This window comes from Exophiala mesophila (assembly GCF_000836275.1).
Source record: "Exophiala mesophila strain CBS 40295 unplaced genomic scaffold supercont1.3, whole genome shotgun sequence".
NCBI lineage: Eukaryota > Fungi > Ascomycota > Eurotiomycetes > Chaetothyriales > Herpotrichiellaceae > Exophiala > Exophiala mesophila.
In genome coordinates, this window is record NW_015622506.1 from 1,085,907 (window position 1) to 1,101,000 (window position 15,094).

A 15,094-nucleotide genomic window follows, 5' to 3' on the forward strand; every position below is an offset into this window, starting at 1 on the left:
TTCGGACGGGAACACGGGAAGGAGGTTGTGAGTTTGCCAGCGCAGCATCAGCGGCACATCAGTGGATCTTGTTCCACGGGCCATCAACAGGGTCCAAGACCAATCTTAACTCGTATATCCTCATGGGGGGCCTAGGGCCAATTCCAAGCTTAAGGGTCGAGGATCTCGGTACTTATCGTTCTAGGTAACTTCCAGACCCTCCCAACGCGAGACCAGCGCCAGGCGTATATCAAGCAACAAGTAGTACAACCCCTCATCAGTCACCTTTTCAATAGATCACTAAGGGAAAAAACCATTTAGAGATGGTAGAAATAAATGATTAGATTCTAGATCCTTGACGTGGACTTTTCTTATTTTTTTTACGTGTTTCATGCACCCGCGGGACAAGACGGACGCCATATGCATAACTAGCACGGAGTCATGAATTGAACAATCTTATCTATTACGACGCTGGGCTTGTGTGTCTAATGTGGATATCAAAAGCCGTCGCTCTCGATTCTCATACTAAACTGCTTAATTACTAGCTAGCTTCGCTCTGACCCCTCGCTCCCCTTGAACCCCTCACAATTGTCTAGACATACATTGAAAAGCTACATCGCCGCCACTTTGTCAATCAACGTCAACAATCGATTCCTTTGACGGGAACATTAGGAACTAAGATGCGCATCGGATCTAGCCGAGAAATCCCTGAGCCGTGACCAAAATCACCTCTATTCGCATTTCCCCTCGGCCCGAAGCAGCTTAAGTCCAGACTCCATCGTATCGACGCCACCTCATTCGAATACCACAGCTCTGACCGACCGTGCTGATGGTTTGACGGCAACTTCCGCAGATCAGGATTTCGGTCTTGACGTTTGAACCCGATCCTGCCTTCCTCTTTCGGTTGGAAGACTGGATAGTGATGACTTTTTGGGCCATTTGCGTGGTCGTGTTAGGTGGATTTGCATCATTCCGCCGGTTTCAGCAATGGGATCGATTACGACATATTCCAGGACCCAGTTTTTGCGCATGGTCGGGTCTTTGGATGCTTCGTGCTGCCTTCTCCGGCACATTGTATGAGGATTTGGGGAGATTGCACAAACAATATGGTCGGATCTATCTTCCCTCCATTCAGACAAAGCCGCTCATCCAAGCCACATAGGTCCGCTGGTTCGCATTGCACCCAACTATGTCATCTGTGGAGACCCAATCGAGGTCCGTCGTATGTGGGGAGTTCGTTCTCAGTTCGATCGCTCTCCGTGGTACAAAGGCTTCCAACTCGATCCACCGCGAGACTGCACCTTGTCCATGCGAGACGAGGGACTGCACACTGCTCTACGGGCCAAACTAGCCCCTGGCGTGAGTCGAACAACATCTTCTGGCTGACAAAGGCATTATGCCCACCTTAGTGTCTGACTGCACGTGCCTTTTAGTATTCTGGAAAAGACATTGTCTCGTTACATGACTCAATTGACGCACAAATCGCTAAATTCGTCCGCTTCTTGGAAACCAAGTATCTCTCAACTGAGACCGAGTTTCGTCCGGTCGATTTTGCTCGCAAGGCGCAGTATCTGACCTTGGACACCATCTCGACTATCGCATTTGGACGTACATTCGGGTTCATGGACCGAGATGGAGATCTGTTTGACTACATCAAAACCACCGAGGAATCGCTGCCACTGATGCAGATGATCGCCCTCTTGCCATGGCTGATTGGCGTTCTACAGTCGCCGTTGTTTAAAGCTGTCCGACCATCAGCCACAGATGCGGTAGGGCTTGGAAAAGTGATGGGGTGGGTATATCCATGACCATTGCCAAGCCACAATATCTGCTTGTGTTTTGTTATACAAGCACGATAAGCTGACCCGTCTCTTCTTGTATCCAGTATTGCCAAAGAGGTCGTTGCCGAACGGTTTGGAGATTCAAAGATCACCAAACAAGACATGCTAGGGTCATTTGTGGCTCATGGCCTAGACCAAAAGGACGCTGAACAAGAGTCCCTCGTACAGATGTGAGCGCCCGATGTGATTCCATTTTTTGCTTGACCTGGCAGCCATTTGTGTTTCCACCTTGGATGTTTATACTGACGTGTTCATTGCTTGTTACGAATCAGAGTGGCTGGCTCCGATACCACAGCCACGGTAATTCGGATCGGCATGATGCACATCGCAACGTCTCCACTGGTGTACCAGAGACTTCAGCGTGAGATTGACCAAGGAATCAAAGCTGGCAAGATCTCATCGCCAATCACCGACGCCGAGGCACGTGAACTACCATACCTACAGGCTCTGATCAAGGAGTGCTTTCGCATCTGGCCCCCCATCACAGGTATCATGCCGCGCATGTCGGACCACGATGGAGAAGTATGTGGTCAGCGTATCCCTGCCAACACCCATGTCGGCTGGAGCGCTCACGCCGTGCTTCGCGACAAGGCCGTCTTTGGACCAGACTCGGAGCTCTTCTCGCCGGAACGTTGGCTGCGAGCATCTGCCGCCCCTGAGAAGCTGCGTGTCATGGAGAATACTGTCGAACTTGTTTTCGGTCAAGGTAGGTGGGGCTGTCTAGGCAAACCCATCTCCTTGCTCGAACTCAACAAGGTGTTTGTCGAGGTATGTATCGTTCGATTATCCATATCGATCGCACGTCGCCGAGTTCGACTTGCTGCTATCTGTCAAAACCGTGCATACATGTCGATGCTAACTCTTGACTCTCTGCAGCTTCTTCGTCGCTTTGACTTCACCGTCATTAATCCCTCTCATCCTATGGATACTTTCAAGTATGGCGTGTCAATGCAGTCGAACCTCCTGATGCGAATCTCTCGAAGGGATCAAGTTTTATGAAGTGGACTCGGAGCTGTATTGCCGATTGTATGAAATTGTGTAGATTTTGATTGGCCATCTCCCTGGCCTCTAGCAATGAGATCTAGTTTCGTGGACTACGTTTTTCTCGAATCATACATAGCCTCCTCATGGTAAATCTACCCCTGCGAATGAGGGGGCATTTCTCCTTTTATGATGCGCTCTGTTGCAATCTCAATCTGACGAGACAGTCGCCAGGGATAATCATATTTGCCCAAGAAAATTTCGCACAGCTGTGAAGGAACGATTAGCATAACATGTAGGTGTGAATGCAGGTTGCCCAGGGCAACTCACCTGTAGTATATCGCCACTCGCAAAGGCCTCGTCATTCAGGACTGCTTCCAATTCTTCTACTGTTTTTGCCGTTCGACTCTTTGCCTTGATTCCGGTATCCTCTCTTGCTCCAAAGAATTCTAGCATCTTTTGATGATCCCAAAGCATGCTGACATCGTTGTATCCCTGATGAGGGCCGTGAATGGCACGCTCGATGGCATAACCGTCATTGTTGACCACGAAAATAATCGGTTTAAATCCATAGCGGATATATGTGCCGATCTCTTGCACGGTCATTTGAAGACTCCCTTCACCAACGAGGAGGATGACACGACCCGTGTGGTTTTGTTCCTTGGCCGCGACCAACGCTCCCAAACATGCGCCTACTGTAAAACCGATCGATGACCAGAACATCTGTGTGATGTATTGAGTGTTTGGAGCGAATGCAATATCAGGCATCCCGAACTGAGAAGTGCCGGATTCTGCCAAAAGGATATCGCCGTCCTTAAGGAACCGAGACAATCGCTGCCAAACGTAGTCTTGCTTGAGCTCTCCACTTTTCAAATCGAGTAGCACTGGGATCTCTAGCTTCGGACCGGGTAGCGGCCGTGGTAGATTATATTGTTGAGGGCTTGCCTCTAATTTTTCAACCAGGCGCGAAAGGATTGGCAAAAAGTGGAAACCGTCATACTTTTCACCTTTGACTTGCACAAAGTCATGACCTAGTCGGACCAGATGTTCGTCTTTGATATAGCGGGTGAATCCTCCCGTATTGGAGTCCGATAATAAGGGCCCGATATTGAGGACTAGATCTGATCCTTCGACGCCCTCTGCGACTCCCGGGAAGGAGACTTTGGGATGTCAGTCTCGGCTTGGCAGATTAGACACAGCACTTGGATGACTTACCTTGACCATTGTACACACCGTTATAGTAGTCCTTTGACTCATCGATGATGCCATGCGATAGAGGTGTTGAATAGCTTGGGAAATGCGTCAATTCGGCCAATTTCTTGGTCAATTGGAGACCGCCATGACGTATGGCGAGGACATCGCCCAAAATGATTGGCTTGGAGGCTTTCTCAATCAAAGACAAAATCGAATTGACGATTTTATCTTCGACAGTGGTATCGGGATTTCGAATCGTTAAATCAAGCGGCATGTCCAGGCGGCTGGCGTCCAATTTCACCCCCACCACGTCAGCAGGGACGTAGATGTATACTGGGAGGCGGCTCTTGACACAGGAAACAATGACGCGGTCAATATCCTCGGCCATGGTGGCGTCCTCCATGAGAAATGCGTAGTCTTTCCGAATAGGCGCGGCCATTTGGATATAAATGGACTGGTCCATTCTAGGTTCCATGGTGTGGTGAAGCATGGTCTTGTTTCGTTGGTCTGGGTCGATGAGTTAGTTGGGCGTTGAGTTGCGTTGAGAGAGTTGATCAATCCTAAGGGCAACTTACGACTTCTGGCAGGCATGCCTACGATGTGAATCATACCGGCCTGCTCTGCATAGGCACCGGCGACGCCATTCATGGCTGAAAGCTCGCCAACTGCATAGGTAGTAATCAGGGCACCAGGGATTCCCCTGATCCTAGTGTAGCCATCTGCTGCATAGGCACCATTTAGCTCATTACAGCAGCCAATCCATTTCAGGCCTGGAACATTGTAGATCTCATCAAGCAGGGTAACTATTTGGTTTGTTAATTTGGTCAGATTGTCATGCCTCGAGAAAATGTAGTCTCCTAACAGGTATTGCTGGGGGAAGAGACTCACGGTTGAAGTCGCCTGGAACTCCGAGAATATGTTCTACCCCGAGTTGCTTGATCCGATGAAACAGATATTGGCCCATGGGTATCGTATTAGTGGCCATGTTTGCTGTCGACTATATTGGGCAGGTACTTTGAAGTGGAGGTATCAAAGAGACTGAAGAAACATGTGCACGAAGAATAAATCGATAGATCAATCATTTCAGCTTGCGAGATGTCGTCTGTTTATTGGGATGCCGATCGGATTGTGATGTGGGGGTCGTGACAGCATCCCTGCACTGGACGCGCCTTCCCCTCAGCCAACGCCTCATCGATTCGATTCCACTCGATCGCACCTTCCCTTGGATGACCGCGGCATCGCTTAACCGCGGCCCATTTTCAACCACTCACAAACGCCGCTCGGGCTGTGAACGGTTGGTTCGCCCAAATGCTTTTCTCACACCCAACAATCACGCCCTATGCATGTCCTCTCCGCTTGTTTCCAATGGCACTAGCACTATACATTTGATTTGAAATAGATATCCGGCTTGCCCTTGGCTAACCGTGCATATCATCGATCGCCTAGGAGGAGATAAATAGTCAAGGCACGTGACCTTATCTGACATGTATTCCATGATGCTGATGATGATGTGCACTTTCCATCGGCTCTTCACGATGCACAAGTCAACCTGCCCCGTAGATTGACGACCGACACTTTGTTGTGGAAAGTTGTGTACTATACTGCATCTTGGAAAGGCACATATCAGACAAAGCCCATATATTATACCTTGATCTGTCGAGTTCGACTTGTACACGTGACCTATTCGCCGAGTAACGCCATAGCCTCATCCGCTTGTCCAACCCAAGGCTGTCCGTCATCTTTTCTCTTCATACCGAGACAAAGTGTGGCGTAAATGCATACTCCGTACTTGAATCATATTAAAAACACACCATGTGGTCCAAGAGATCACGTTTTCTCCGCGGGCTCTGCCTCATGACCCAAGCTTTCTTCCATGGATCTTTCCCCGGGGGATCATGCTTCACCCACGGACCCTCCACGGAACTCTTTGATCACCTCCAACGACAGATCTTCCTCGGACTCCCACGAATCGTTGGCTGCACTGTACCCTTTCCACCTGATTAGGTATTCGGGTGTGCCGTAGCGAGACGTGCGAGAATCCAAGATTGTGTCCACCTCCCAATACTCGTCTCCACCACCTCTCTGCTGCTTGAAGTACTGAATCCACTCTGGTGTCAAGGCGCCTTCGGGCTCCCACGAGTCCTGATTCTCGTTCTGATTTTTCCAGCGGATCAAATATTGTGTCGTGCCACCAGGAAGGACGCGTGATTTCAGAATGTCCTCCACATCCCAGTATTCCCGACCTTTACTGACCTTGACGGGTGACGGAAAGTTAGCACCTGCCCGAACAGCTTTGCCACCAGATAGCTGGAAGCTTTCCTTACGTGCTCCTGCGTCTTTGTAAGCGCCGTCCTCCTCCATGCGGCTATATTTGCCCTTCCGAGCCCCACGAAGTGAGTACCAGCCAAGAACCAATGTTGCCACCGCCCCGATTTCCAGGAGGCCCAAAGCGAGTGCACCCCACCATGCATATCTCATCTGAAAACACAGAGTATGGAGGTTGGCGGTCCCTTCATTGAGAGCATGTCGACGCGCACAGGTGAATGAAAGTAGATCCCAATGCTCTTCCGGCTTCAAGTCGTCCACTTTGTATACAATGGCCACCGCAACCCAGAGGACGATGCAAATGGAGCTGACTACCAGTGTGAAAATGTTACCGACGTTGGTGACATGGCGGATCTAGAAAAGGCGTGTCGTCAGTTCTGCAATTCGCCCTCACAGATCTGTGATGAGGAATAACTTACTACTGCCGAAAAGCTCGCCAAAGAGATAGCCAGGCTAAGAGCGGTAGCAACGCATGCTGCCACAAGGAGGAGAATGGTCGGCGTCATTTTCAACCCAGTCGGCCACACCGGTTGGTTGTTTTGGATATCATTTTTGCTTGAGTTGTACACCCCAATGGCATGACCGAGGGTGACCACGATGGCAAAGGAGAGGATCAACGAAAGGATGCGTAAAGTCAAACGAAGTCGTGACACGAATGTGCCTTTCTCCGGTTTAGAAGGATTTGCGAGATGAGCTTTGGCCGAATGATGAATTGACATGGTACGTTTGAAGAGCGAGTTGGACGTGTGGCCGAGGGAGCGCAGACCTGCCGATGAATGCTTCAACAATGACTTGCCCGCATTATTGTTGTTCTCATCGTCCTCGCGGTCCCCCAAGTGTTCCTCAAAATGAGATCTCGGCATTTTTGAAGTGGGGAGGTTAATTAGAGGGCGGCTTCAAGAAATGACGGGACTCAATGTCAGTTGTGACTCGAATCGAAAGAAAGAACAAAACAAATGCGACACCAGATCCTCTTGACGAGGTCTTGTGGCAGGTAGATACCTCAAGGTGGCAGGACAACAAGGGCAGAATCGATGGGCGCCCGTTAGGTTCTGTGTAATGATAATTAAATGCCATCAGCACAACTCGAGTCCCTACCTATATTTGCGCGAGCTGTCGGCTAGGTCGAGACCGCAATCCTCAGCCTCAGCCGTCGGGGTAAGAACCTTGAAGAGACGGTCTGACTTATTGGCTCTAACAAGGGGACGCTGTGCTTACGCCCCTCGATCTCGAGTGCTAAACCTCATAAAGCACGAAAGGGCTCCGGAATTTTGACCGTTGGTAGCATGCGCCCCTAGGGTGGGACATCTCACCCAGTGACACATCAATGTTCCTTCAAGGGTAGTTTCGAATTGATGCTGGCGCACAGGCTAGATGATTAAAGGTCTGACATGGCAATTCGGGGGCTCTGGAAGTAGCACGCCTGATAGGCCAAGCCGGGGCATTTGGGTGTCATCTCAAAAAGTGCATTGCCCAAGTGAGAAAGATGACTAGGGGATCAAACCGATGGCCAAGTGGCCGAGTGGCCGAGGAGGCTCTATAGGCGTGTGTACAGTCAGCTGCAAGACTTGAGTTTCTAAGAATAAACCAGTCGTGGTTTGAAATCTAGGCCTGATTTGGATTGGCCGACACCCCGTAGGAATGTATGCTTAGTTCATCTTCGCGTTTCAGGAATCAAGTACATTTAATGAAAAGAGACGCGCATATTGAGAGGCGTCAAGGTTGTTATGGCCTTCTTCATCATTTCCGTTTCTACCCTGCCGAGACTAGGTGGTGTATATGGAGTTTTCAGACATTGTAGCCCCTCGATGAAGATCAGGTATCATCTCAAACACCAAGGCGTAATAATTCTACTGAAGCTGAAATCAGAGCTACTCATGTGGCAGTACCACCACTGCCATAATAACCATAGTGTACAAACCAAGGAGAAGTAACCCGTCAAAGTAAGTAGACCGTCCATTTTGGAGTAACAGCACCACCATCATTGAAGAAATCAAAACAGCCACCATTTCGACATGTCCAAAATATAATGACAGCTCGTTGCCAACAACTCTTCCGACGATAATCAACACAGGAACTACAAATAGAGTAATGTTGATCACATTTCCCACTATGCATCCAAGAGCAAGGTCCTGTTTATCTCTGAATGACACAGTCATCAAAGCGATGGCGCCGCCCGCCCCTCCAAGAAAAGGGAGGAGGATGAATCCGACAGTCGTCCTGCTGAGACTTGACTTCTCAGCCACTTCGGGGATTGCTTGGAATAATGACACAACACACCAGGAAGCTAAGCCGGCCGTCACAAGATACAGAATAACTGCAACGAGTGGCTTCAAGGTGCTGTGACGTTCCTCGCTTGTCATGTCAGAGGAATCTTCCTCGGCAAGCGAGCTCTCAAACAAGCTGACATGGGTCCGGAGTTGGAACATAAGATAACCCCCATATGTCACGAGGAAGATAATCGCGGATCCGCTGGATATAATGCGCCCATCCTCTGTAATATGATCGATGTCTTTTCCAGACCAGGCCACTGTTGCCAGAGCTGTTGGTGTCAACAACATGGCCACAAGAATCATTGCAAAGCCGGACAAGGACGAGAGGATTGGGATAGCAAAGTGCTGCTCCTTGTACCGGACTCCTCCGGCCACGCAGCAGAGCCCCGTCACAAGTACAAGGTTGAACAGAAGACTCCCCAGGATAGCGTCTTGCACGATAAGAGTTTCATCATTGCAGATGGCCACAACTCCAATCTGGATGAGAGTAAAGCATCAGTACTCTGGTGTTTCTGTCGAAACGATTTCTACTTACAATCAGTTCGATGCCGTTTCCAAGGACGCCAGCCAAGATTCCTCCAAGTATCAAACGTTGCTTGGCGCAAAACTCTTCCAAGTAAAACTCGAGCAAGGACGCCAGTGGAATGATGGCGAGGAAGTTGAGTGTAAATCGAACCTTTGCAGGACAATGTACCAAGCTCGAGACTATAGCAGGGAGTAGGAATATCAAAAGTCCGTGAATATGGTTGTGGAGGTATATCTGGCGAGCAGCATGGTAGATTTGATAAGACCATTGTTCAGCTCTGGAGGTAGCTATGACGTTACTCTGAGGCAGGAGTGGCGTTGACTCCGAGTACCCATTCTCACTGATATGGCTACCTCCAGCATCATGAGAATTATGGCGCAATTTCTTTGATGTTAAGGAAAATGGTTTCCGAAACAAGTTAGATGACATGGTCAGGGAGCTCTTGAGGCCGTGGAACTCGTGAACTCTGGATGGCTGCGGAAAATATGGCTACAAGGCGAGCTTAGTGATCGAGCCATGGATAAACTTGTAAGAGCTGTCAAGATTTGAGACTGGGCCTTTGGCAACAAAACCCCATTGGTGCATATACAATCGTCGTGAAGAAGCAATATAAACGAGCCCAGAGCATGAGATTTGATAATGACGTCCAGGTCCAGCCTCGCCAATGGGAAGCCAGTCCGCTTTTGTCAAAAAGCTACGGCGAAGCATCTAGTGAAGCACAGAGACCAGAAGCGACCAGTCTTTGGTAGAGTTTGGTAGAGGGGCACGAGGGGCACGGTGGGGCGCGAGGGGCATCCAAGTCATGATGCCCGGCCTAGGTACACAATGTCAGAAGTGAACCGTGCACGGGCCAGATCTCTCATTATTGCAAGGTCGCAGCTGTATCATAGATGGCTTGCTGGAGGGCCATTCTTCATCTCAATCCCCGCAAATGACAATACTTTCGCTAGCATTGCTGGGCGACCGCTCAGGACGTTGAGACATTCGAAGTCTCCCTTGCCCGTCAAAAGGTCTCGCAGTTGGGAAACGTTAAGTGTAATGACACAGTCTTGGGGAATGACTTCCAGCGTCTTCAGATTGCCATATTGACGGGAGGTCAGCACCCCATTGCTCAGTATAAGTGCCCACGCCTCATGCAGATCCTCCAGTTGGATGCCAATGTGAATTGTGCCATTGTGCCGGCAAGCCTCTTCTCCGTTGATGCTCACAGATAAGGCGGAAAAGGAATCCTGGATTGACAGTTGAGGGGGCAGTCCTGCTTGTAGAGGTGAACCCTTGACCATCTGCCTTGGTCCCTGTTTCAGGTCTCGAGATTGACATAGGTACATGTTTCTCCAAAGAGCATTCTCAGACCCAAGGCCCAGGCGTTCAAAGACCTGGGCAAGCGCCTCGCGGCCTTCTTCTTGGATCGGTTGGGGATACTCCTCTTGCGACGCGACCAAGTGACTTAAAATCGTGGCGGCGAATCTCAAGTCACCATCTGCAAAGAACTGCTTCGCCTTTCTGAGTGTTTCTTGTGGTCCACCAAAAGCTTGCACATAACGCGAGCCTTCTTCCTTGGGCGGCCACTTCCAGAGATTTTCTGCTCGGCCATCATACCATGTCATGTAGCGCTGATAGATTCCCTTGACGTTGTGACTAACAGACCCATAGAAGCCCTGGGCGTGCCATGCACGTCTCAGATTAGGAGGAAGCACAAAAGTTTCGGCGATTTCTGCTCCGTTTAGGCCACAGTTCATCAGACGCACTGTTTGATCGTGACAATATCCATACAGATCCCTCTGTTCGGCGATGTATTTCTTGACGTTCGCAGTCCCCCATGTTGGCCATCCATGACTGCTCAGTAGCACATCGGACCCTGCAACATCGCAGAACAATGTCAAACTTTCGTCGAGATATCGTGCCCATGCTTTGGCATCCCTAACCAGCGCGCCTCGTGGTGTAATGATATTGTGCAAAGAGTGGCCTGCACATTCTGCAATTAGAAGGGCACGCTCCTGGGGAAAGTACATGTTCATCTCTGAAGGGGCCTCAGTGTTGGGAACCATCTGGAAGACTATTGAAACACCATCTATGGAGACTTGCTGAGAAGTGTGCGATATTATGGTGGTCGGAGGGATTAAGCTGACCCTTCCAGAAGAAGTCCCCATACCCAAACCGACGCCAACCGAACCGGCGGCGCATCGCGGAAGATTAGCACCGTACATGTGTGCCGCACGGCGACGCATGATCGGGCCTGCCAGGATATTCTCAGAGAGCGCCTCTTCCATGAAGCCTTCTGGAGCGACAACAGGAAGACCATCAGGAGCAGCATCGCCCTTCAGATCAGGGAATAAGCCAGCTGCACCACCATAGTGGTCAACATGTGAATGTGTATAGATGAGCGCCTTGATTGGGCGGTCTCCTCTGTGTTGTTGGTAGAATTTTAGCGCTGCGGTTGCGCATTCACATGAGATCAACGGATCTATAACGATGACCCCGGATTGTCCCTCGACAAAGGTGATGTGTGAGATGTCAAAACCGCGGATTTGATAGATTGAATCAGTGATGCGGTAGAGACCTTGTTTGGACAGCAACTGGCCCTGTCGCCAAAGCTTCGGGTCAACGGTGGAAGGACATGGCGATGTGTGCATGAAATCGAACTCATCATTATTCCACACTGTCTTGCCGCTCGGGTTCTTGATGACGCATGGCTTTAGGCTGGCAATGAAGCCACGATCGGCGTCGACAAAGTCCTGAACATCTGCAAATGACGGAGTGAGCGCACTTGACGAAGGGCTGCGATAGTCTGCCATTGTGTTGGAAGTTGAAGATGATAGCCACGTTCTGAGAGCCGAGGATCTGCGAGCATCTATCTCTGCTTTTGTCTCCAGGACAAAGTGTGGGGTTAAGACCGAGGGTGCCGACTAGGACCCGCACACAGACGGTTTAGGCTGTTCGACATCGTATCGTCGGCAAAGGTCAAATAGTGTCATTCACGTCTTTTTGCCAATCCAACCACGGTGGAGATCTCGAGCATGGACTTGCTGGCAAGGAAAATATGTCCTGGAGCTTGGACTAGAGTTGATGGTTTGCATGGCACTGCTTACGTGAGTTTCTAGATACTTCACCCGCCTCTAGAGAAGAATAGAATAGAATCTGAAGATTAGAACTAGACATAAATCTCCGTCTAACTAGCCCTAAACCCCACTCACCATACAATCAGTACAGATTTTGTGTAACTACTCCGGCAATTGACGGCATAATTGATCCTAGAAAAAAGTGGGGATCCTCGAACGTCGGCCATCCATGTATGTTCGATAAAGAAGAAAGAAACACTGTTAAAGCAATAGGAGGGGACAATTGGCCGCTGTTCTTGCCATACTGGGGAAGACTGTTGAAGCGATTGACTTTAGATGCTTCTCCACGACAACAAACAAAGAGAACAATCACCTTAACTCCATGCGTTTTGTGAAGTTCGAATACCCAACAATGACCATGACAATGAGAAATGAATGAATCGTTCAGTCTGGCCTCGAGGGTTTTGTTTGCTCTTGAGGTAGGCCACCTCCTGTAGTTGTAGGGCTACGGCGTTTATAGAAGCCTCACCACCAGCACTCTTTAGTCCCAAACGCATACATCACACAATACAATCGAAAAGACTTCCAAATCTATCTACTATCCACATACAATCTCTGAACACAGAGTTTTCCAATCTCTAATATTTTACTCTCTCCCATCCTTCGACCGAAAAATTCAAGAACGTTTGTTAAACAAATATATCCACCATGAAACTCCTAGCCAGCAGCTCCCCGGTCCTCCTGATGATCCCACTGCTGCTCCTCGTCGCACGCATACCCACTACGACAGCAACTGCAGTCGGTTTGCCAGATGATATTTCCCACAGTGGCAACCCATTCGACCTTGGAGGTCGGGACATCAAGACAATGAATGGCCAATGCACTAAGTCCGGCAAATGTCGTGTGCCAGGAGGAATTAAGAAGAAGGGCTATAGTTGTCGTAACTCCGAGTGTCGGCCGGAACATGTTGGCCAGGACTGCAGATTGGCCCGTGATGAGAATGGTACTTTCGTCGGAAAGTGTCCGTTCAACCTCTTGGACTACGATTGGGAATGGCCACCAGTCGACTCCAAAAAGGCCAAGAAGGATGAGTGAAGTCAATAGGGATACTACGTTCAAGGGCGACACCGTGGCATGCTTTGGGATATGAGACAATGAATGGCCTTCTTCGAGCTTATTATTGTTTCAATCATCATTTTGTGCATAAGTTGCATATTGAATAGTACTGAGCTATCTAGCCCAAGTCCATTTGTACTAGTCTAGAAGAGCTGAATCAACATCATTCCAGCAGTTTGCAGCGAGAACTTCAAAGTAGCGGTAGAGTGCTCAATGTGTCTTAATTGATATGTGAGGGCCACTAAAGGCTACCATCTATGGAATTATGGAATTCATCTCTCACAGTTTTACTCCCTGGAGTCCTTTCTCCGCTTCAATGGCTTCTTTGTCCCTTTTCCAAATGCCCCAAGGCGAGTAATCGTCTTTGCTATCACCGTGCTCATGTCCATAAACGTCGCCCACCACATCATTTAGATATTTCAGAACTGCGGCTCTCATTTCTACCAATCTGGCAGTCCTGGCCTCGATACTGTCCCCGGATATGTCATGCAAGGCATGCTCCACCACTTGGGAATGGGGAGAGACTATGGCTGGGCTTTCCTCAGTTGACTGCGACTCGACAGCCTTGGTCCAGCGAGAGAGTAGCTGCAGTTTGTTGATGTCGGAGCTTACATGCTCATCATCTCCAGATATGAGGATGAGCATGGATTTCGATTGGCGTTTTCCTCCACCATCTGTGTTGTCCGCTGGCTTAGTCGGAGTCAGAACCCACTCGCATGCGGCCAATTTTCCGAAAGTGCCTTTGAAAACATCATCCCCCAGGTCTGAAGAGAAATAATCATCCTGAGCTGGATTTGAGGGGCTTTCAGGGGAAGCCAAGCTGAGGAATCGTGTGACAGTCAAAGGGACAGGACCCAATATGGGTATGGTGAGATTCCAGGGCAAGAGTGTTTTGGAGTGAGCCTTGTTTGGTGTTGCTTTACAGAACGCCAATGCGTCGTTATACGCAGATGCTGCTCTTGCATCATGGCGAACGCCGTCAAGTATGGCCTCCCGATCGGATACTGGCGCCTGGAGGATTATACCAGAGATGGGAGGACGGGAGGAAGAGGAGGATTTTGTATTTGAAGATAGAGAAGAGCAGAGGTAGTGCATAGAGTCTTGGCAGCCGGTACTATGACCCATGATGACAACAGGGGCGGATGGAGAGTTGATGATGTTGTTACGAATGTAGGTGATGGCTTCGCTGATCTCCGAAACCTATAGGTGTGGATTGGAGTGAGTTTTGCTGGCTGTGTCGATAACAAAAAGGAGGACCGTGTGATCAAGACTGGGGGTAAAGAGGGCTCACGAATCGCAGAAAGACTTACATCGCGATCCAATCCACCAATTCCAAAAGCCCTTCCCGCGGATGAAAGTTGAACATGGAAGACACTCCATTTTTGGGTAACGTCGTCAACAACACCGCCAGTACCGGCAACATCTCTTGGGAACAGCTTCGCAATGTCATCTACATAGCGCGGAGAACGAAAATTGTCATACATTCCACCAATGAAAAGGAGGACATTGGGCGGTTGCGAAAGTGTGGATTTTGGAGTTGAAGTTGAGGTTGGGATATATTCGAGAAGTAGGAGTACTCGTGTGGGGTGATAGGCGTGAAGTCGGACGTCCATGGTTACTTGGACTATGGCCTTGAATTTCTATAAGATGGTAGGGCCGGAGACAACAAAGGGTGGACAGGGATGTGCCCTCAAGTTGTTGAAAGAGGGATGAGTCGATCCTGAACAATCATCACGAATACGAATGAAAAGAAGGTCGAGATAAAGTTTAGCGTCATGGAAGTTTAACTTTATTAATTGG

The 15,094-nt window shown here is 49.3% G+C and overlaps 4 protein-coding genes across 4 annotated transcripts; 1 reads left to right on the forward strand and 3 right to left on the reverse strand.

The window, feature by feature from the left end:
• The first annotated feature begins 546 nt into the window (after nucleotides 1-546).
• On the forward strand, nucleotides 547-2,917 carry PV10_04041 (uncharacterized protein). Its single transcript, XM_016368561.1, has 6 exons — nucleotides 547-1,088; nucleotides 1,142-1,338; nucleotides 1,413-1,771; nucleotides 1,865-1,990; nucleotides 2,093-2,588; nucleotides 2,697-2,917. The coding sequence occupies exons 1-6, from the start codon at nucleotides 902-904 to the stop codon at nucleotides 2,817-2,819; spliced, it is 1,488 nt and encodes a 495-aa protein (XP_016224349.1). The 5' UTR covers nucleotides 547-901; the 3' UTR covers nucleotides 2,820-2,917.
• PV10_04042 (uncharacterized protein) lies at nucleotides 2,845-5,039 on the reverse strand. Its single transcript, XM_016368562.1, has 5 exons — nucleotides 4,884-5,039; nucleotides 4,571-4,798; nucleotides 4,017-4,502; nucleotides 3,132-3,961; nucleotides 2,845-3,070 (listed from the first exon to the last, which is right to left on the reverse strand). Exons 1-5 carry the CDS (start codon nucleotides 4,978-4,980, stop codon nucleotides 2,957-2,959), a joined length of 1,755 nt encoding a protein of 584 aa, XP_016224350.1. The 5' UTR covers nucleotides 4,981-5,039; the 3' UTR covers nucleotides 2,845-2,956.
• A 3,152-nt stretch (nucleotides 5,040-8,191) lies between these two features.
• Nucleotides 8,192-9,589, reverse strand: PV10_04043 (calcium/proton exchanger; the record flags this gene model as incomplete). The annotated part of the gene is made up of 2 exons (XM_016368563.1): nucleotides 9,129-9,589; nucleotides 8,192-9,070 (listed from the first exon to the last, which is right to left on the reverse strand). The coding sequence occupies exons 1-2, from the start codon at nucleotides 9,546-9,548 to the stop codon at nucleotides 8,192-8,194; spliced, it is 1,299 nt and encodes a 432-aa protein (XP_016224351.1). The 5' UTR covers nucleotides 9,549-9,589.
• A 3,911-nt stretch (nucleotides 9,590-13,500) lies between these two features.
• PV10_04044 (uncharacterized protein) lies at nucleotides 13,501-15,001 on the reverse strand. Its single transcript, XM_016368564.1, has 2 exons — nucleotides 14,605-15,001; nucleotides 13,501-14,494 (listed from the first exon to the last, which is right to left on the reverse strand). The coding sequence occupies exons 1-2, from the start codon at nucleotides 14,905-14,907 to the stop codon at nucleotides 13,574-13,576; spliced, it is 1,224 nt and encodes a 407-aa protein (XP_016224352.1). The 5' UTR covers nucleotides 14,908-15,001; the 3' UTR covers nucleotides 13,501-13,573.
• Between the last annotated feature and the right edge of the window lie 93 nt (nucleotides 15,002-15,094).

Bases quoted from the DNA above. Each gene is read 5' to 3' on its own strand.
- PV10_04041 (XM_016368561.1), top strand. From the start codon at position 902: ATGACTTTTTGGGCCATTTGCGTGGTCGTGTTAGGTGGATTTGCATCA. The intron at 1,339-1,412 runs GTGAGTCGAACA...CGTGCCTTTTAG, and splicing joins GGGCCAAACTAGCCCCTGGC to TATTCTGGAAAAGACATTGT. The intron at 2,589-2,696 runs GTATGTATCGTT...GACTCTCTGCAG, and splicing joins TCAACAAGGTGTTTGTCGAG to CTTCTTCGTCGCTTTGACTT.
- PV10_04042 (XM_016368562.1), bottom strand. From the start codon at position 4,980: ATGGCCACTAATACGATACCCATGGGCCAATATCTGTTTCATCGGATC. The intron at 4,799-4,883 runs GTGAGTCTCTTC...CAAACCAAATAG, and splicing joins AGTTCCAGGCGACTTCAACC to TTACCCTGCTTGATGAGATC. The intron at 3,071-3,131 runs GTGAGTTGCCCT...GTTCCTTCACAG, and splicing joins CGAGTGGCGATATACTACAG to CTGTGCGAAATTTTCTTGGG.
- PV10_04044 (XM_016368564.1), bottom strand. From the start codon at position 14,907: ATGGACGTCCGACTTCACGCCTATCACCCCACACGAGTACTCCTACTT. The intron at 14,495-14,604 runs GTAAGTCTTTCT...CCACACCTATAG, and splicing joins TTGGTGGATTGGATCGCGAT to GTTTCGGAGATCAGCGAAGC.